General features: G+C 49.9%; 1 protein-coding gene across 1 annotated transcript in view; it reads left to right on the forward strand.

Moving 5' to 3' along the window:
* LOC145351145 (thrombospondin-2-like) overlaps positions 1-14,761 on the forward strand; it is a 65,273-nt gene extending 50,512 nt beyond the window's left edge. The window contains exons 16-22 of the mRNA XM_080200813.1: positions 1,585-1,703; positions 2,885-3,119; positions 5,169-5,396; positions 6,884-7,155; positions 9,180-9,277; positions 13,657-13,796; positions 14,747-14,761. Coding sequence (XP_080056939.1) covers positions 1,585-1,703; positions 2,885-3,119; positions 5,169-5,396; positions 6,884-7,155; positions 9,180-9,277; positions 13,657-13,796; positions 14,747-14,754 — 1,100 coding nt within the window. The 3' untranslated portion in view covers positions 14,755-14,761. The remainder of the gene's footprint in view (positions 1-1,584; positions 1,704-2,884; positions 3,120-5,168; positions 5,397-6,883; positions 7,156-9,179; positions 9,278-13,656; positions 13,797-14,746) is intronic.
* The last annotated feature ends 624 nt before the right edge of the window (positions 14,762-15,385 follow it).

Consider the following 15,385-nt stretch of genomic DNA (forward strand, 5'->3'; position numbering starts at 1 on the left):
TGGGTGCACCCGGCTCCTAGGCACCAGAGTGAGGGGTCACTGGATATTGGAGTGAAAGTAAGTCAGATCCAGACAACTGGTAGCAAAACTGAGAGGTTATCGCTATCAGGAAAGAATTGCTCTAGAAAAGACAATGTCAATCAGTGACTTGATAAAGGTCATTAAGATTATGGAAGAGCTCGATCGGGTAGACAGAGAGATTTTCCAATTCAAATTATCTTCCCGCACCTTGTGGCGCATTAAAGCAGACTTCCCTCTATTTCCATAGCTAGTATTTCCCAGAACAAATCGCTCGTCTGTTGACAGAGGCTTATGGCTTGAGGGACACCACTCCACATTAAGCGTGGCTGATCAGGGGTCTCTCCCGCTCCTCCTGCCAGACATTGAAGTATTTGGAAGGATTTACAGGTTGACACTCGACCTGTTTGGCTGCAGTATGAACGCACCTGCCTTGGCCATCAAGTCCTGGGTTGGGACTTGAACCCAGAAATTCTGGCTCAGAGGCAAGGACACTAACCCACTGCGCCACAAGACCTCAGAGAAAGTGTAATCTAGGGACCATAGAGGATCACACAGTCATTACTAAACCCAAGAAGGAATTCAAGGAGCAACCCCTTTATACAGGGAGTGGGGAGAATGTGGAACTCACGATCATAGGAATAGCTGATGTGAATAGTGGAGAGGCATGAAGGGAAAGAGGGAAAAATACACCAGGAGCGAGGAAAAGAGGAATCTACGTATATGGTCAGTTGAAGGTTGGTGCGAGCGGGGAAGGTTTGTGTGGAATATGGACCAATTGGGCTGAATGGTCTGTGTCTGTGTTGTAAATTCTACATCATTCTGATTCATGTTCAGCTCAGTGAGGGAGGCATCATCCCATTTAGGACTGCGGGTAAAAATTTAACACTCTCAGGCCAGAGAGAGCACACAAACAAATGTTTCCAGCACCATGTCCCAATGTGCCAGGTGCCTTAACTCAGCAGGGTACCTCTTTCTGGACGCGCCCTCTTGACTATCTCTTCATCACATCAAGAGTGATCCTTATTTGGAATTGATCTCCAGTTGGATTCCAGATCCATTAGCCCTGGAAATAGAATCATAGAGCCCCTACAGTGCAGAAGGAGGCCATTCGGCCCATTAAGCCTGCACTGACAACGATCCCACCCAGGCCCTGTCGCCGTAACCCTTTCAGGTATTTACCCTGCTAGTGCCTTGGACACTAAGAGTTGATGTAGCATGGCCAATCAACCTAACCTACACATCTTTGGACTATGGGAGGAAACCGGAACACTTGGAAGAAACTCATGCAGACACGGGGAGAATGTGCAAACACCAGACAGACAGTGACCCAAGCTGGGAATTGAACCCGGGTCCCTGGCACTGTGAGGCAGCAGTGTTAACCACTGTGCCACCGCACCACCCTCAAAAAAATATTTAAGCCATATTTGTACAGAGTGTGAGGTTAATGGGATCTTACAGGTTAATGGATGGACCAACATTTAAACATGGAGCTGATTGAATCTGTATGTTGAGCTGCTGAGTGCTGTCACTGTTACCTTAACAATCTTCCTCTGATATCAACAGATATCTTGAATGAGAATGACAACTGTCCTTACGTTTACAACACTGACCAGAGAGACACAGATCAGGATGGTGTTGGAGACATGTGTGACAACTGCCCACTTATGCATAACCCTGACCAGGTAAGAATAAACATTAGCTGACGCTGTTGTACCTAGAATGGGCGTGTAATGCACTGGTGATGTGGTGGACATTGGCAGACCCTTCTCCTTGGTTGGCTCTTAATGCCCTCAGTACGAGTAGGAATAGGCAACAAAAACTGATGTGCCAGCAATGCCCACACCACAAGAACAACATCTGCCTTACTGTCGAAACTTCAGCAGACTAACTGATTATCTGTTAGCTGTAGCTCAGTTGATAACATTGCTGCCTCTGAGCCAGGAGGTCTTACTCCAGTGCACAAAGATGCAGGCTGACACTCCCATGCTGATCTGAGCAAGTGCTGTACTGTCAGAGACGCTGTCTTATTAAACAAGTGGGCACCATGATAGCACGGTGGTTGGCAGTGCTGCCTCACAGCGCCAGGGACCCAGGTTCAATTCCAGCCTTGGGTGACTGTCTGTGTGGAGTTTGCACGTTCTCCCTGTGCCTGCGTGGGTTTCCTCCCGTGCTGAGAGATGTGTGGGTTCGGTTGATTGGCCTTGCTAAATTGCCCCTTGGCGTCAGGGGGATTAGCAGGGTAAGTGCATGGGGTAATGGGGAGAGGGCCTCAGTGGGATTGTCCTCGTGCAGGCTCACTGGGCTGAATGGCCCCCTTGTGCACTGTAGAGATTCTATGATTTTAAAGAGGTTCCTTGCTTTCCCTCAGTTGGATGTAAAAGATCCAATGGCCAATATTTTGAGAAAGAGCAGTGGAGTTCTTCTGGTTAATACTTACCCTCAGAGACTAACACAGATTATTTTATCATTGTCACACGGGAGCTTGCTAAGCACAAACTGGCTGCTGAGTTGACCACACTTTGAAAGTGCGTAATCGCTGATAAAATGTGGTCCAAAGTTGTGAAAGGCGCTAGATAAATGCACGTCTTTCTGTTTTATGTAATTGTAATGATTTTAATCAGGCCATTGAGGTTGGCCAATTGGAATAGGAACTCCCCGATTAAGGAGTCAATAGCTGGGCCTATCAGGGAGTCTTTTCCTTGTATACAACCAGGCGTGTCAGTTCCTCTGGCACTCCCAAAGGTAGACTGCTGACTGCGAGCACTCTGTGTACTGCTGTTGGAATTGTTAATAAAGGGGTTTTGGTGAAGGGACTCTGACTTTTCCCAGTAATGATGGTTACTGATGTGACACCGTCCTGCAGGAAGACTCTGACTCTGACCTGGTGGGCGATCAATGTGACGACAACGAGGATATTGATGAGGACGGCCACCAAAACAACCTGGACAACTGCCCGTACGTCGCCAATTCCAACCAGGCCGACCATGACAAGGATGGCAAAGGGGACGCCTGCGACCCTGACGATGACAATGATGGGATCCCCGACGGGAGGGACAACTGCCGACTCGTCCCCAACCCTGACCAGGTCGACTCTGATGGTGAGAGTTCCCCTTTATCGATGTCTCAGTGGACCCAGCGACATAGAATCCCGCCAGTGCAGAAGGAGGCCATTCGGCCCATCGAGTCTGCGCTGACAACAATTCCACCCAGGCCCTCCCTTTGCTAATCCCCTGACACTAAGGGGCAATTTAACATGGCCAATTGACCCAACCCCGACATCTTTGGAGTGTGGGAGGAAACCGGAGCACCCGGAGGAAACACATGTAGACACGGGGAGAACATGCAAACTCCACACAGACAGTGACCCAAGCCAGGAATCGAACCTGGATCCCTGGCGCTGTGAGGCAGCAGTGCTGACCACTGTGCCACCGTGCTGCCCCCAGTCTCAAGAATGATGACGGTAGATGATGATTAACACTCTCACGCTATGTTTTTTAAAAATTCTTTTACAGGATTTGAGTGTGTTTAACTCGGCCAACATGCATTGCCATCCCTCATTGTCCTTGGGAAAATCCCACTGGTGTGTGCCCAGAGTAGCTGCCTGTTTCAGGTGCGGGGTCCCTTTAAACATGCAAATAAGGATTCTACACCATGTGGGGAGATGGTGGTGTAGGGGTAACGTCACTGGGCTAGTAATCCAGAGACCCAGTCTAATACTCTGGGGACACAGGTTCAAATCCAACCACAGGAGCTGGAGGGATTTAAAATTAACTAATAAATCTGAAATGTAAAGCTAGGCTCAGTAATAGTGACCAAGGAAAACATTACGGTTGTTTAAAAAACCCACCTGGTTCACTTTAGGGAAGGAAATCTGCCATTCTTGCCTGGTCTGGTCTACATGTAGCTCCAGAGACACAGCAATGTGGTTGACTCTGAAATGGCCGAGCATCTCAGATCAGGGGAAATGCTGGTCCAGAGCTATGCCCACACCCTGTGGAAGAATAAAGAGAAACAATGAAATCACTGAAATATCCCTCTGAATATTCTTGGGGGGGGTGCGATTCTCCCACCCCCGCTGCGCTGCTTTTGTAGCACAGTGGGCCAGGAGACTCTAGCGGGGGTCATTTTGTGAGCTTACTGCTGGGGGTCACGGTCTCCGCATGTCTCCCAGGGCTGGATTTCCGGTGTCATAGTGCTACCTAATTTATGTTAATGAGAATTTTGATATAACTTGAATAGCATTAATAGGCCCGGGACAAAGTCTCCAGGCCCGCTAGCCTCTTTCCCCACCTCTCCCCCTCCCCTTGTGCCCCCCAAACCCCTGCCAGGATTGGTTCACTCCAGTGGGGTTTACAATAGCTCCCCACTTGCGGAGAGCTGGTGGCCAGGTTCTACTGAGTGAAAGTTGGGGGGGGGGGGGGGGGGGTGCTGGTGCCCCCTGGGCATGGGCACCCTGGGAGTGCCAGCCTGACCCCCTGGCACTGCCCAAAGTGACAATGTCCGGGGGTTCCTCCCCATCGGGCATGGGGCACTGCCAAGGGGGTGGGCCCTAATGGTATCAAGACTGAGGGGGCTGGGTGTGCGAATGGTAGGGGTGGGGTCCAGCTGCCACTCTGCAGTTGGTGGGGTGCCTGGAGGGGCATCAGGGTGTTAGCCTGTTGCCCTCCATGAAGGGGCTGCAACGGTGAGAAGCTCACACCCTTGACCATAGTCCTTCCTGTGGAGGGCATTCCTGTTCACATTGATTCCTGTGGACTTCCGAATTTTAACACCTTTACAAGGTTTCCAAGGGCCCCTCCAATTTGGAGTGCCCTCCTACCTGCTTCAGCATTGTCCACCTCCGCTGGAGGCAATGCCAGTGATACAAGCCCTCTGATTGGGCTTTATATCACAGAAACCAACCTGCCATCCTTGACTGGATGGCAAACGCGAGCAAGGCCGCCTTCCGGAAGATTCCATCGGTCGACATGCCTCTGACCCATACTGTTTGATACCCAGGAATGACCCTGATTGGAGCCTAAATGTCTCGCCTAATGTTTTCTAATCACATGACCTACACGATGTGCCATCTTTGCGTCTTTGCCTCCTCTTTCTCAGCTGGTTGGTCTGCGCACCGGGAATTAACCCCTTTTGAATGCTCCTGGCAGGTGACGGCAGAGGGGATGCGTGCAAGGACGACTTTGACAACGACAGCATCCCGGACATTTACGACGTGTGTCCTGAGAACAGCGCCATCAGTGAGACTGACCTGAGGAAGTTCCAGATGGTCCACCTGGATCCAAAGGGGACGACGCAGATTGATCCAAACTGGGTCGTGCGTAACCAGGGCAAGGAGCTCCTGCAAACAGCCAATTCTGACCCTGGTCTAGCTGTTGGTGAGTGATAAGGAGGAGCTGGTCTGAGATGATTCAGGTGCCTGTTCCCCGTGTCAGTGGCCATCAAGGCTTGAGGCCTACCTGGTGTCTAATTCACCTCGCACCGGCCAAAGTGTCTGGCCACTGCTTAGTGAGTGGAATATTGGATATTAGCAATCATGCCAAGATCATGAGGACTGGCAGAAGGCAGGGAGTGGGGACAAAGAGGTTTTCTCAGGATGGCAGCCAGTGACTAGTGGTGTGCCTCAGGGGTCAATGCTAGGACCACAACTTTTCACAATATACATTAACAATGTGGAAGAAGGAACTGAAGGCACTGTTGCTAAGCATACAGCTGACACAAAGATATGTAGAGGGACAGGTAGTATTGAGGAAGCAGGGGGGGGCTGCAGAGGACTTGGACAGATTAGGAGAGTGGGCACAGAAATGGCAGATGGAAAAGTGTGAGGTTATGCACTCTGGAAGGAGGAATGGAACCATAGACTATTTCCTAAATGGGAAGATGCTTAGGAAATCAGAAATACAAAGAGACTTGGAGTCTTTATTCAAGATTCTCTTAAGGTTAATGTGCAGGTTCAGTCGGCAGTTAGGAAGGCAAATGCAATGTTATTCATGTCGAGAGGGCTAGAATACAAGAGTAGGGATGTACTTGTGAGGCTAGATAAGGCTCTGGTCAGACCCCATTTGGAGTATTTTGAGCAGTTTTGGACCCCATATATAAGGAAGGATGTGCTGGCCTTGGAAAGGGTCCAGAGGAGGTTCACAAGAATGATCCCTGGAATGGAGAGTTTGTCATATGAGGAACATTTGAGGACTTTAAGTCTGTAATTGTTGGAGTTTAGAAAGATAAGGGGGGATTTATTGAAATTTACAGGATACTGCGAGGCCTGGATAGAGTGGACATGGAGAGGATGTTTCCACTGGTAGGAAAAACTAGAACCTCAGGCTAAAGAAACAATCCTTTAAAACAGAGATGAGGAGGAATTTCTTCAGCCAGAGAGTGGTGAATCTATGGAACTCTTTGCTGCAGAAGGCTGTGGAGGCCGGGTCACTGAGTGTCTTTAAGACAGAGATAGATAGGTTCTTGATTAATAAGGAGATCAGGGGTTATGGGGAAAAGGCAGGAGAACGGGGATGAGAAAAATATCAGCCATGATTGAATGGCGGAGCAGAGTCGATGGGCCGAGTGACCTAATTCTGCTCCTATGTCTTATGACCTAAGACCTCAGAACTCATACTAATTAAAGCTTCTTCCAATAATGGAGGTGATGGCCTAGTGGTATTATCGCTAGACTGTTAATCTAGAAACTCGGCTAATGTTCTGGGGATCTGGATTCAAATCCCACCACGGCAGACGGTGGAATTTGAATTCAATAAAAAAATCTGGAATTCTGAATCTACTGATGGCCATGAAACCGTTGTCGATTGTCTTCTACTGCTGAGTTGCGATCGCTCTGAGGAGAACCGTCTCCCTTGATTATCCGCAGGTTTCGACCAGTTCAACGCCATCGACTTCAGCGGAACTTTCTACGTTAACACGGACCGAGATGATGACTACGCCGGTTTCGTCTTTGGCTACCAGTCCAGCAGCCGCTTTTATGTGGTGATGTGGAAGCAAGTTACCCAGACCTACTGGGAGGAGAAGCCCTCCAAGGCGCATGGTTACGCTGGTGTTTCCCTTAAGGTGGTCAACTCCACCACAGGCCGGGGAGAGCACCTGCGGAACGCACTCTGGCACACCGGGAACACCCGTGGACAGGTAACCACTGCCCCAACTGTCCCTCACCATCAAACCCTCGTGTCCCTCGTGTCCCTCACCACCAAACCCCCGTGTCCCTCACCATCAAACCCCCGTGTCCCTCACCATCAAACCCCTGTGTCCCTCACCATCAAACCCCCGTGTCCCTCACCATCAAACCCCCGTGTCCCTCACCATCAAACCCCCGTGTCCCTCACTATCAAACCTCGTGTCCCTCACCATCAAACCCCCGTGTCCCTCACCATCAAACCCCCGTGTCCCTCACCATCAAACCCCCGTGTCCCTCACCATCAAACCCCCGTGTCCCTCACCATCAAACCCCCGTGTCCCTCACCATCAAACCCCCGTGTCCCTCACCATCAAACCCCCGTGTCCCTCACCATCAAACCCCCGTGTCCCTCACCATCAAACCCCCGTGTCCCTCACTATCAAACCTCGTGTCCCTCACCATCAAACCCTTGTTCCCTAACCATCAAACCCCCGTGTCCCTCACCATCAAACCCCCGTGTCCCTCACCATCAAACCCCCGTGTCCCTCACCATCAAACCCCCGTGTCCCTCACTATCAAACCTCGTGTCCCTCACCATCAAACCCTTGTTCCCTAACCATCAAACCCCCGTGTCCCTCACCATCAAACCCTCGTGTCCCTCACCATCAAACCCCCGTATCCCTCACCATCAAACCCCGGTGTCCCTCACCATCAAACCCTCGTGTCCCTCACCACCAAACCCTCGTGTCCCTCACCATCAAACCCCCGTGTCCCTCACCATCAAACCCCCGTGTCCCTCACCATCAAACCCCCGTGTCCCTCACCATCAAACCCCCGTGTCCCTCACCATCAAACCCCCGTGTCCCTCACCATCAAACCCCCGTGTCCCTCACCATCAAACCCCCGTGTCCCTCACCATCAAACCCTCGTGTCCCTCACCATCAAACCCCCGTGTCCCTCACCATCAAACCCTCGTGTCCCTCACCATCAAACCCCCGTGTCCCTCACCATCAAACCCTCGTGTCCCTCACCATCAAACCCTCGTGTCCCTCACTATCAAACCTCGTGTCCCTCACCATCAAACCCTCGTGTCCCTCACCATCAAACCCCTGTGTCCCTCACCATCAAACCCCCGTGTCCCTCACCATCAAACCCCCGTGTCCCTCACCATCAAACCCTCGTGTCCCTCACCATCAAACCCTTGTGTCCCTCACTAGCAAACCTCGTGTCCCTCACCATCAAACCCTCGTGTCCCTCACCATCAAACCCCCGTGTCCCTCACCATCAAACCCTCATGTCCCTCACCGTCAAACCCTCGTGTCCCTCACTATCAAACCCTCGTTCCCTCACCATCAAACCCTCGTTCCCTCACCATCAAACCCTCGCGTCCCTCACCGTCAAACCCTCGTGTCCCTCACCATCAAACCATCGTGTCTGTTTACTCACCAGCTTTGCCTGAGAAAAGGGTTACATTCCACAAAATATACGCCACTGAAACAAGCCATTCGGCCCAACACATCTATGCTAATGTTTCTGCTCCAAATGAGCCTCTTCTCACCTTACGTCAGCCTATCCTGTCAACATATCCTCCTGCTCGATTCCTTTGAAGTATCTATACCATTCACCTCAACTACTCCCTCATTCATTCACCAGTTTTCCAATCAGCCCAATAACAGCCATCCAGTACCAAGGACTCACAAACAGCAACTTAAAAGGGATTTTCCAGCCCCTCTCACTGAATGGATATTCCAGACTCATCGAAGTCAACGGAGATATGAATGGCTCACTGCATCTGCCGCAAAGTGGGGGTAGGGAAGGCAGAAAATCCCAGATGTGGTTTATTTTAAAAGGAAAAAGTATAATTCACAACACAAAACAGATGTTACAGTCTCAGATGAATGATACGCCAGCCTTCTGGGAAGCCGGTGATACCAACAGATGGACAAAGCTTAGCGAATCGAAGCCGCTTTAGTGGAAACGCATTTCCCGTGGATCATTCTCCTCTGACGCTGGTATGAATCTGTTTGTGTTTCAGGTACGAACCTTATGGCACGACCCCAAGAATGTTGGCTGGAAGGATTACACTGCCTACAGATGGCACCTCATCCATCGTCCCAAAACAGGCTTCATCCGGTAAGCAGCACATTGTAGCCAGACTGCTGGTCAGGAACAGGAGAGAGTCCTTGGAAAATCCTATGTACATCTGGGACATTGGAAATGCAAAGGGGAGGGGATTAAAGTTAGGAAGTTACATTATACAGCGATGGGAGAGACACGGCCTGGTCTGTTCCTAGCTTTTCTGTAAGCTGGTTAACAATTTTGCCGTGAAGAAGGAGAGAGGGCACAGAAGGATTTTACTCAAATGATGTCAGAGACATAGCTAAGATGTAGAGAAGGATCAACTTAGTGCGAGGTAGGTCCACTCAGAAGTCTGGTAGCAGCAGGGAAGAAGCTGTTCTTGAGTTGGTTGATACGTGTTGTCAGACTTCTGAGAAGGTAAGTAGAGGAAACCTTATTTCACAAGTCCATTGGCCAGCAATCAGAGAATAGTTTTGGATGTCCAGTTAAAGAACATAAGGGAAACAAAGAGGACATTTTTGGCTCTGGCTCGCTCGGATCTGAAACACATTTGCAGGAATGACGGAGATAGGAAGAATCCATGATTGCTGGTGGAAGAAAGCAGGATGGTTATTGTGAAAATAAAAAAAGTTCAAAGAGATGGGGAGAGGACAGGTGAAAGGCGGGACAGCTCTGAAATAAGTTCCAGTTCAAAAGGACAACATTTTTAAACTCTGGTGTGGCAATGTATGAATATAACAACAACTTATATAGCATCTTGAACTTCAGGAACTATGCCAAAGTGCTTCACAGGAATATTAGAATACAAATGTTTGACACCGAGCCACATAGAAGGTATCCGATCAGATGATCAAAAGTTTGGCCAAAGGTCGGTTTGAAGGAGTTAAAGGCAGACTGTGAGGTAGAAAGTGGAGAGGCTTGGGGAGGGAATGCCAGAGCTTGGGGCCTCAGCAAGTGAAGGCATGGCCACCAATGATGGAACGATTATAATTGGGAATGCATAAGAGGCTGGGATTAAAGGAGTGCAGATATCTCGGAAGGTTGTGGGACTGGAGGAGATTATGCAGAAAAGGAGGAGCGAGACTGCGGAGAGTTTGGAAACAGGGACCTGATTTTGACATATTGATTGACAAAAAGCCACAGCTGTACAGTGAGCGCAGGGTGAAAGATGGATGGGATTTAGCTGAGAGTCAAGACATTGGCAGCAGAGTTTAAGCTGACCTCGCATTCCTGGAGGGTGGAATGGGGGAGAGCAGCAAAGAATGGGTTGGAACAGTCACGTCTGGAGGTAACAAAGGCATGAATGAGGTCTTCAGCAGCCGATGAGCCGAGACATGGGTGACATCAGGCAATGTTAGGGCAGTGGAAATAGACAGTCTCGGTGATGGCGGCACAGTGGTTAACACTGCTGCCTCACAGTGCTGGGGACTGGGGTTTGATTCCTGGCTTGGGTCACTGTCTGTGTGGAGTCTGCACATTCTCCCCATGGGTTTCCTCCAGGTGCTCCGGTTTCCTCCCACACTCCAAAGAGATGTGGGTTAGGTTGTTTGGCCCTGCTGAATTGTGACGTGGCAGGCCGTGGGGGTGAACCATGGAAAGATCCGTTGACCTTGGCTAGGATTTTCCAGTTTCAAGATGAGCAAGGCTGAAAAATCCCGCCCTATGTCTCGTTATGTGTCTCAGTGTCTATTCTTGCTTAATTACATTCCTATAAAGCACCTTGGGGCAGGTTAAAGGTATCGCGGAAATCCCGAGTTGTCATTTTTGCTGATTCACACAACCTGTCACTCTGACACGCGGCTCACACACGGGGTGGGGGGAGGAATCCTTGTGCATCATCAGGTTCCTGATTCCCAGCAGGGAAACGACAGATGGACCATTAAAACATTCATATGACATTTCTCTGGCCCTCAGTCGTAGCTGAGCAAGGCACTCAGTTACACTGAAGATCGCTGCTCATCACCAGCTTTGTGAGGACAGTTTGGGATGGGTAATAAATGCTGGCTTAGCCAGTTGATGCTCACATTGCCTGAATGAATAAAAAGATAAATTTTCATTCAGGCATCAGGCCATCTGAGTTGAAGTGGTTAATATTTCTATTAAAATGGCAGCAAGTGGGATGTTATTTGAATACAGAGTGGGGTGAAAAAGGTCAGTCCATGTCATAAAGTCATTGGGTGGGATTTTGCTGCCTCACTCATCCCAAGAATGTAAAAATCCCGCCTGAGATCAATGGACCTTTCCATGGTCCAACCCTCACCCTCTCCGATCCCATGGTGGGCGGGTAAATTACTGACCATAGAGTCACAGAGATACATAGTATGGAAACAGGCCCTTCCGCCCAACTCATCCGTGCTGACCAGGTTTCCGAGACTGAACTAGACCCATTTACGTGTGTTTATCCCATATCTCTCTGATCCTTTCCCGTCCAGGTACCTGCCCAAATGTCTTTTAAATGTTATAATTGTACCCGCCTCACTGATCATTGCCATCAGCTTGTGCTCTGACCAATGTGAATGATTCCGGGGAAGTGCCGGAAGATTGGAAAACGGCTAATGTTACGCCGTTGTTTAAGAAGGGTGCCAGGCAAAAGGCAGGGAATTATAGGCCGGTTAGTTTAACGTCTGTGGTAGGTAAAATGTTGGAATCCGTCATTAAGGAGGAAATTGCGAGGCATCTTGAAGGGAATTGCTTGATAGGGCAGACGCAACACGGTTTCATTAAAGGGAAGTCGTGTCTGACAAATTTACTGGAGTTCTATGAGGATGTGTCTAGGGCAGTGGATAGAGGAGAGCCGGTGGATGTGGTCTTTCTGGATTTTCAGAAGGCGTTTGACAAGGTACCTCACAAGAGGTTATTGCAGAAGGTCAGGGGACATGGAGTTGGGGGTAGGGTGTTAGCGTGGATAGAGGATTGGTTGTCAAATAGGAGGCAGAGAGTGGGGGTCAATGGGTGCTATTCGGATTGGCGGTTGGTGACTAGTGGGGTGCCCCAGGGGTCGGTGCTGGGGCCTCAGCTATTTACCATTTATATAGATGATCTGGAGGAGGGAACCGAGTGCAGGGTGTCGAAATTTGCTGATGACACCAAGATTGGGGGAAAGGCAAATTGTGCGGAGGGTGTGGAGAGTCTGCAGAAGGATCTAGATAGGCTGGGCGAATGGGCCAGGAAATGGCAAATGGAATTTAATGTTGGCAAGTGTGAGGTGGTCCACTTTGGTAGGAAGAATGGTAGGAAGGACTATTACTTACGTGGCGAAAAACTGCAGCAGGCGACGGTGCAGAGGGACCTCGGGGTCCTTGTGCATGAGTCGCAAAAACCCAGCTTGCAGGTGCAGCAGGTGGTCAGGAAGGCGAATGGGATGCTGGCCTTCATAGCGAGGGGGATTGAATATAAAAGTAGGGAGGTCTTGCTGCAGCTGTATAGGGCATTGGTGAGGCCGCAGCTGGAGTACTGTGTGCAGTTTTGGGCGCCGTACTTACGCAAGGATATTTTGGCCCTGGAGGGAGTGCAAAGGAGGTTTACTAGGCTGATACCGGAGTTGAGGGGATTGAGCTATGAGGAGAGGCTGAATAAACTAGGCTTGTACTCGTTAGAGTTTAGAAGAATGAGGGGAGATCTCATTGAGACGTATAAGATGATGAATGGGATGGATAGGATAGAGGTGGAGAGACTCTTCCCGCTCCAAAAAGACAGTAGGACTAGGGGGCACAGCCTCAAGATAAAGGGGAGGCGGTTTAGAACGGAGTTGAGGAGGAACTTCTTCACTCAAAGGGTGGTGAATCTCTGGAATTCTCTGCCCGTTGAAGTGGTGGAGGCTGCCTCGCTAAATATTTTTAAGAAGCAGGTTGATGGGTTCTTGATAAGAGAGGGGATTAAGGGTTATGGGGAGAGGGCGGGAAAGTGGAACTGAGCCACGACAGATCAGCCATGATCTTATTGAATGGCGGGGCAGGCTCGAAGGGCTAGATGGCCTACTCCTGCTCCTATTTCTTATGTTCTTATGTTCTTATAATCCATTAGATTCAATACAATCTTGTCTAAATAGAATCATAGAACTCGAGTCATAGAGAGTCAGAGTCATCAAGCTTACAGCATGGAAACAGGCCCTTCGGCCCAACTTGTCCATGCTGCCCTTTTGTTTTAATTTCTAAGCTAGTCCCAAATGCCCGCTTTTGGTCCCTATCCCTCTATACCCATCTTACCCATAAAACCCAACCTACCCAGTTTCCAAACTGGAAACGTGACAGTGAAACATCGCCTAGAAGGTTGTCGACAAGTCTGCCAGCAAAGGGGGGAGGTGATGATGAATATTTCCTTCCAATTGCATCACTGAGCCTGACAATGGGGCAGAGCAAGTCTCCTCTATAAAGGAACAGTCACATTGAAAGGGAGTTATGGTGGGATTCTCAATTCTGCTCCTCTCTCTATAGGGTGGTGGTCTATGAAGGGAAGCAAATCATGGCTGACTCTGGCCCTATCTACGATAAGACGTTAGCGGGCGGCCGACTAGGGCTCTTTGTCTTCTCCCAGGAAGCCGTCTACTTCTCTGACCTTAAGTACGAGTGTCGAGGTAAGCCTGCCTAAATCTGTATGTCCACATTGTCATTGCACACAACATCCCATACCCCCCCAGGAGTATGGCACCAATTACAACAGTTGGTTCAACTTGGGAATGAGCTGGGGTTTTCCAGTCCTGCCTGGGTCAGGAATGGGCCCCGGTGGGACTGGAGAGCAACCTAAAGTCCATTGAGTTTGGACAGGAGTTTCTGGTGCCTGTCAGGACTGGAAAATCCCCACTTATGGGCTGGAACTCTCAGCCCATATACTGGAATGCAGCAGGGAGCTACAATCTAGGCATTGCACCCTTTTTGAATGAAACAAAAGCATCAGGGAGGTCACCAGTCCCACGGCACTTTATCCATAATGTCTCAGCCGGTCAGAGTCACCTTGCCAGCCGATCAGCACCCTTATCTCAGGCAGCATAAATTGTTGCTCCCTTTGAAATTTGGTATTCTTGGATCTGTCCTGACCAGGACGTGGCAAAGAAACACTCCCAGCAGCAATACCCACCCTTTCGTTAGCACAATTTCACTTTCCCCTTCAAACCTCACGGCCATGAAGAGCCTTATCAATGGGGGCGGCAAAGTCGCTCAATGGTCGGCACGTCTACCTCACAGCGCCAGGGACCTGGTTTGATTGCAGGCTCGGGTCACAGTCTGTGCGGAGTTTGTACATCCCCCCTCGTGTCTGTGCGCGTTTCCTCCGGGTGCTCCAGTTTCCTCCCACAGCCCAAAGATGTGCGGGTTAGCTGGACTGGCCATGCTAAAATTGACCCTTAGTGTCAGGAGGGCTGGCTAGGGTTCCGGGGATAGATATCTGGGTGGGATTGTGGTCGGTGCAGACTCGATGGGCTGAATGGCCTCCTTCTGCAGGGGGAAGAAAAAAAATCAGGGTTTCCGAACACAGAGAATTTCCACTGTAACACCGCGTCTTGTCTTGGTTTCTTTCCTCTCTCTGCAGATAACTGAGTAGCTGAACATGCTGTGCAGCATCGTCACCTCAGCCGGACTGGGAGTCCCGATTCCCGCCCACTCTCCCCTCGCTGGCTTCCTGAGTGTAACCTCCGAACTACCCCCCCTCCCCCCCCCGCCCCCCCCATTCCCCCCCCTCCCGCCCCCCCACCAACCCCACGCCCCCTTCCCCCCATCCCATCCCCTTTCCTCCCCCACACCCACAACACCCGCCTTCGGCCGACTGCGGTGACCCACTCTCGCTCTGCGTACCAGCTCTGCGAACAGCCTGGCAGAGACGCCACAACGGAAACGCTAAAATCCGAAGGAAAGCTGACGGTATCTCAAAAGGAGTCTCGCTACCGTGACTGTACCCACATAGAGGGACTAGTGACCATTTAACAGACTTATCGTACTGAAATATAAGCCCCGCTGTTACTATTTTCTAATAAGGCTGTTGTCAAGCGATCAAGCAGCAGACTGTTCTTTCTTAAGACAAAAGAGAAAGGCTGATTTAACAAATGTTTAAAACAAAAATGACGTCTTCTGGGATACATTAATGAATTACAAAAAAAATGTTTTTAAAACCACTTTGTTTACAACTTTTTCTATCACATTTCATTGTCTGTATATAAAAGCTTTTTGGCTA

The sequence above is a fragment of the Carcharhinus amblyrhynchos genome, chromosome 12 (genome assembly GCF_965287045.1).
Source record: "Carcharhinus amblyrhynchos chromosome 12, sCarAmb.v2.hapA, whole genome shotgun sequence".
NCBI classification, from domain to species: domain Eukaryota; kingdom Metazoa; phylum Chordata; class Chondrichthyes; order Carcharhiniformes; family Carcharhinidae; genus Carcharhinus; species Carcharhinus amblyrhynchos.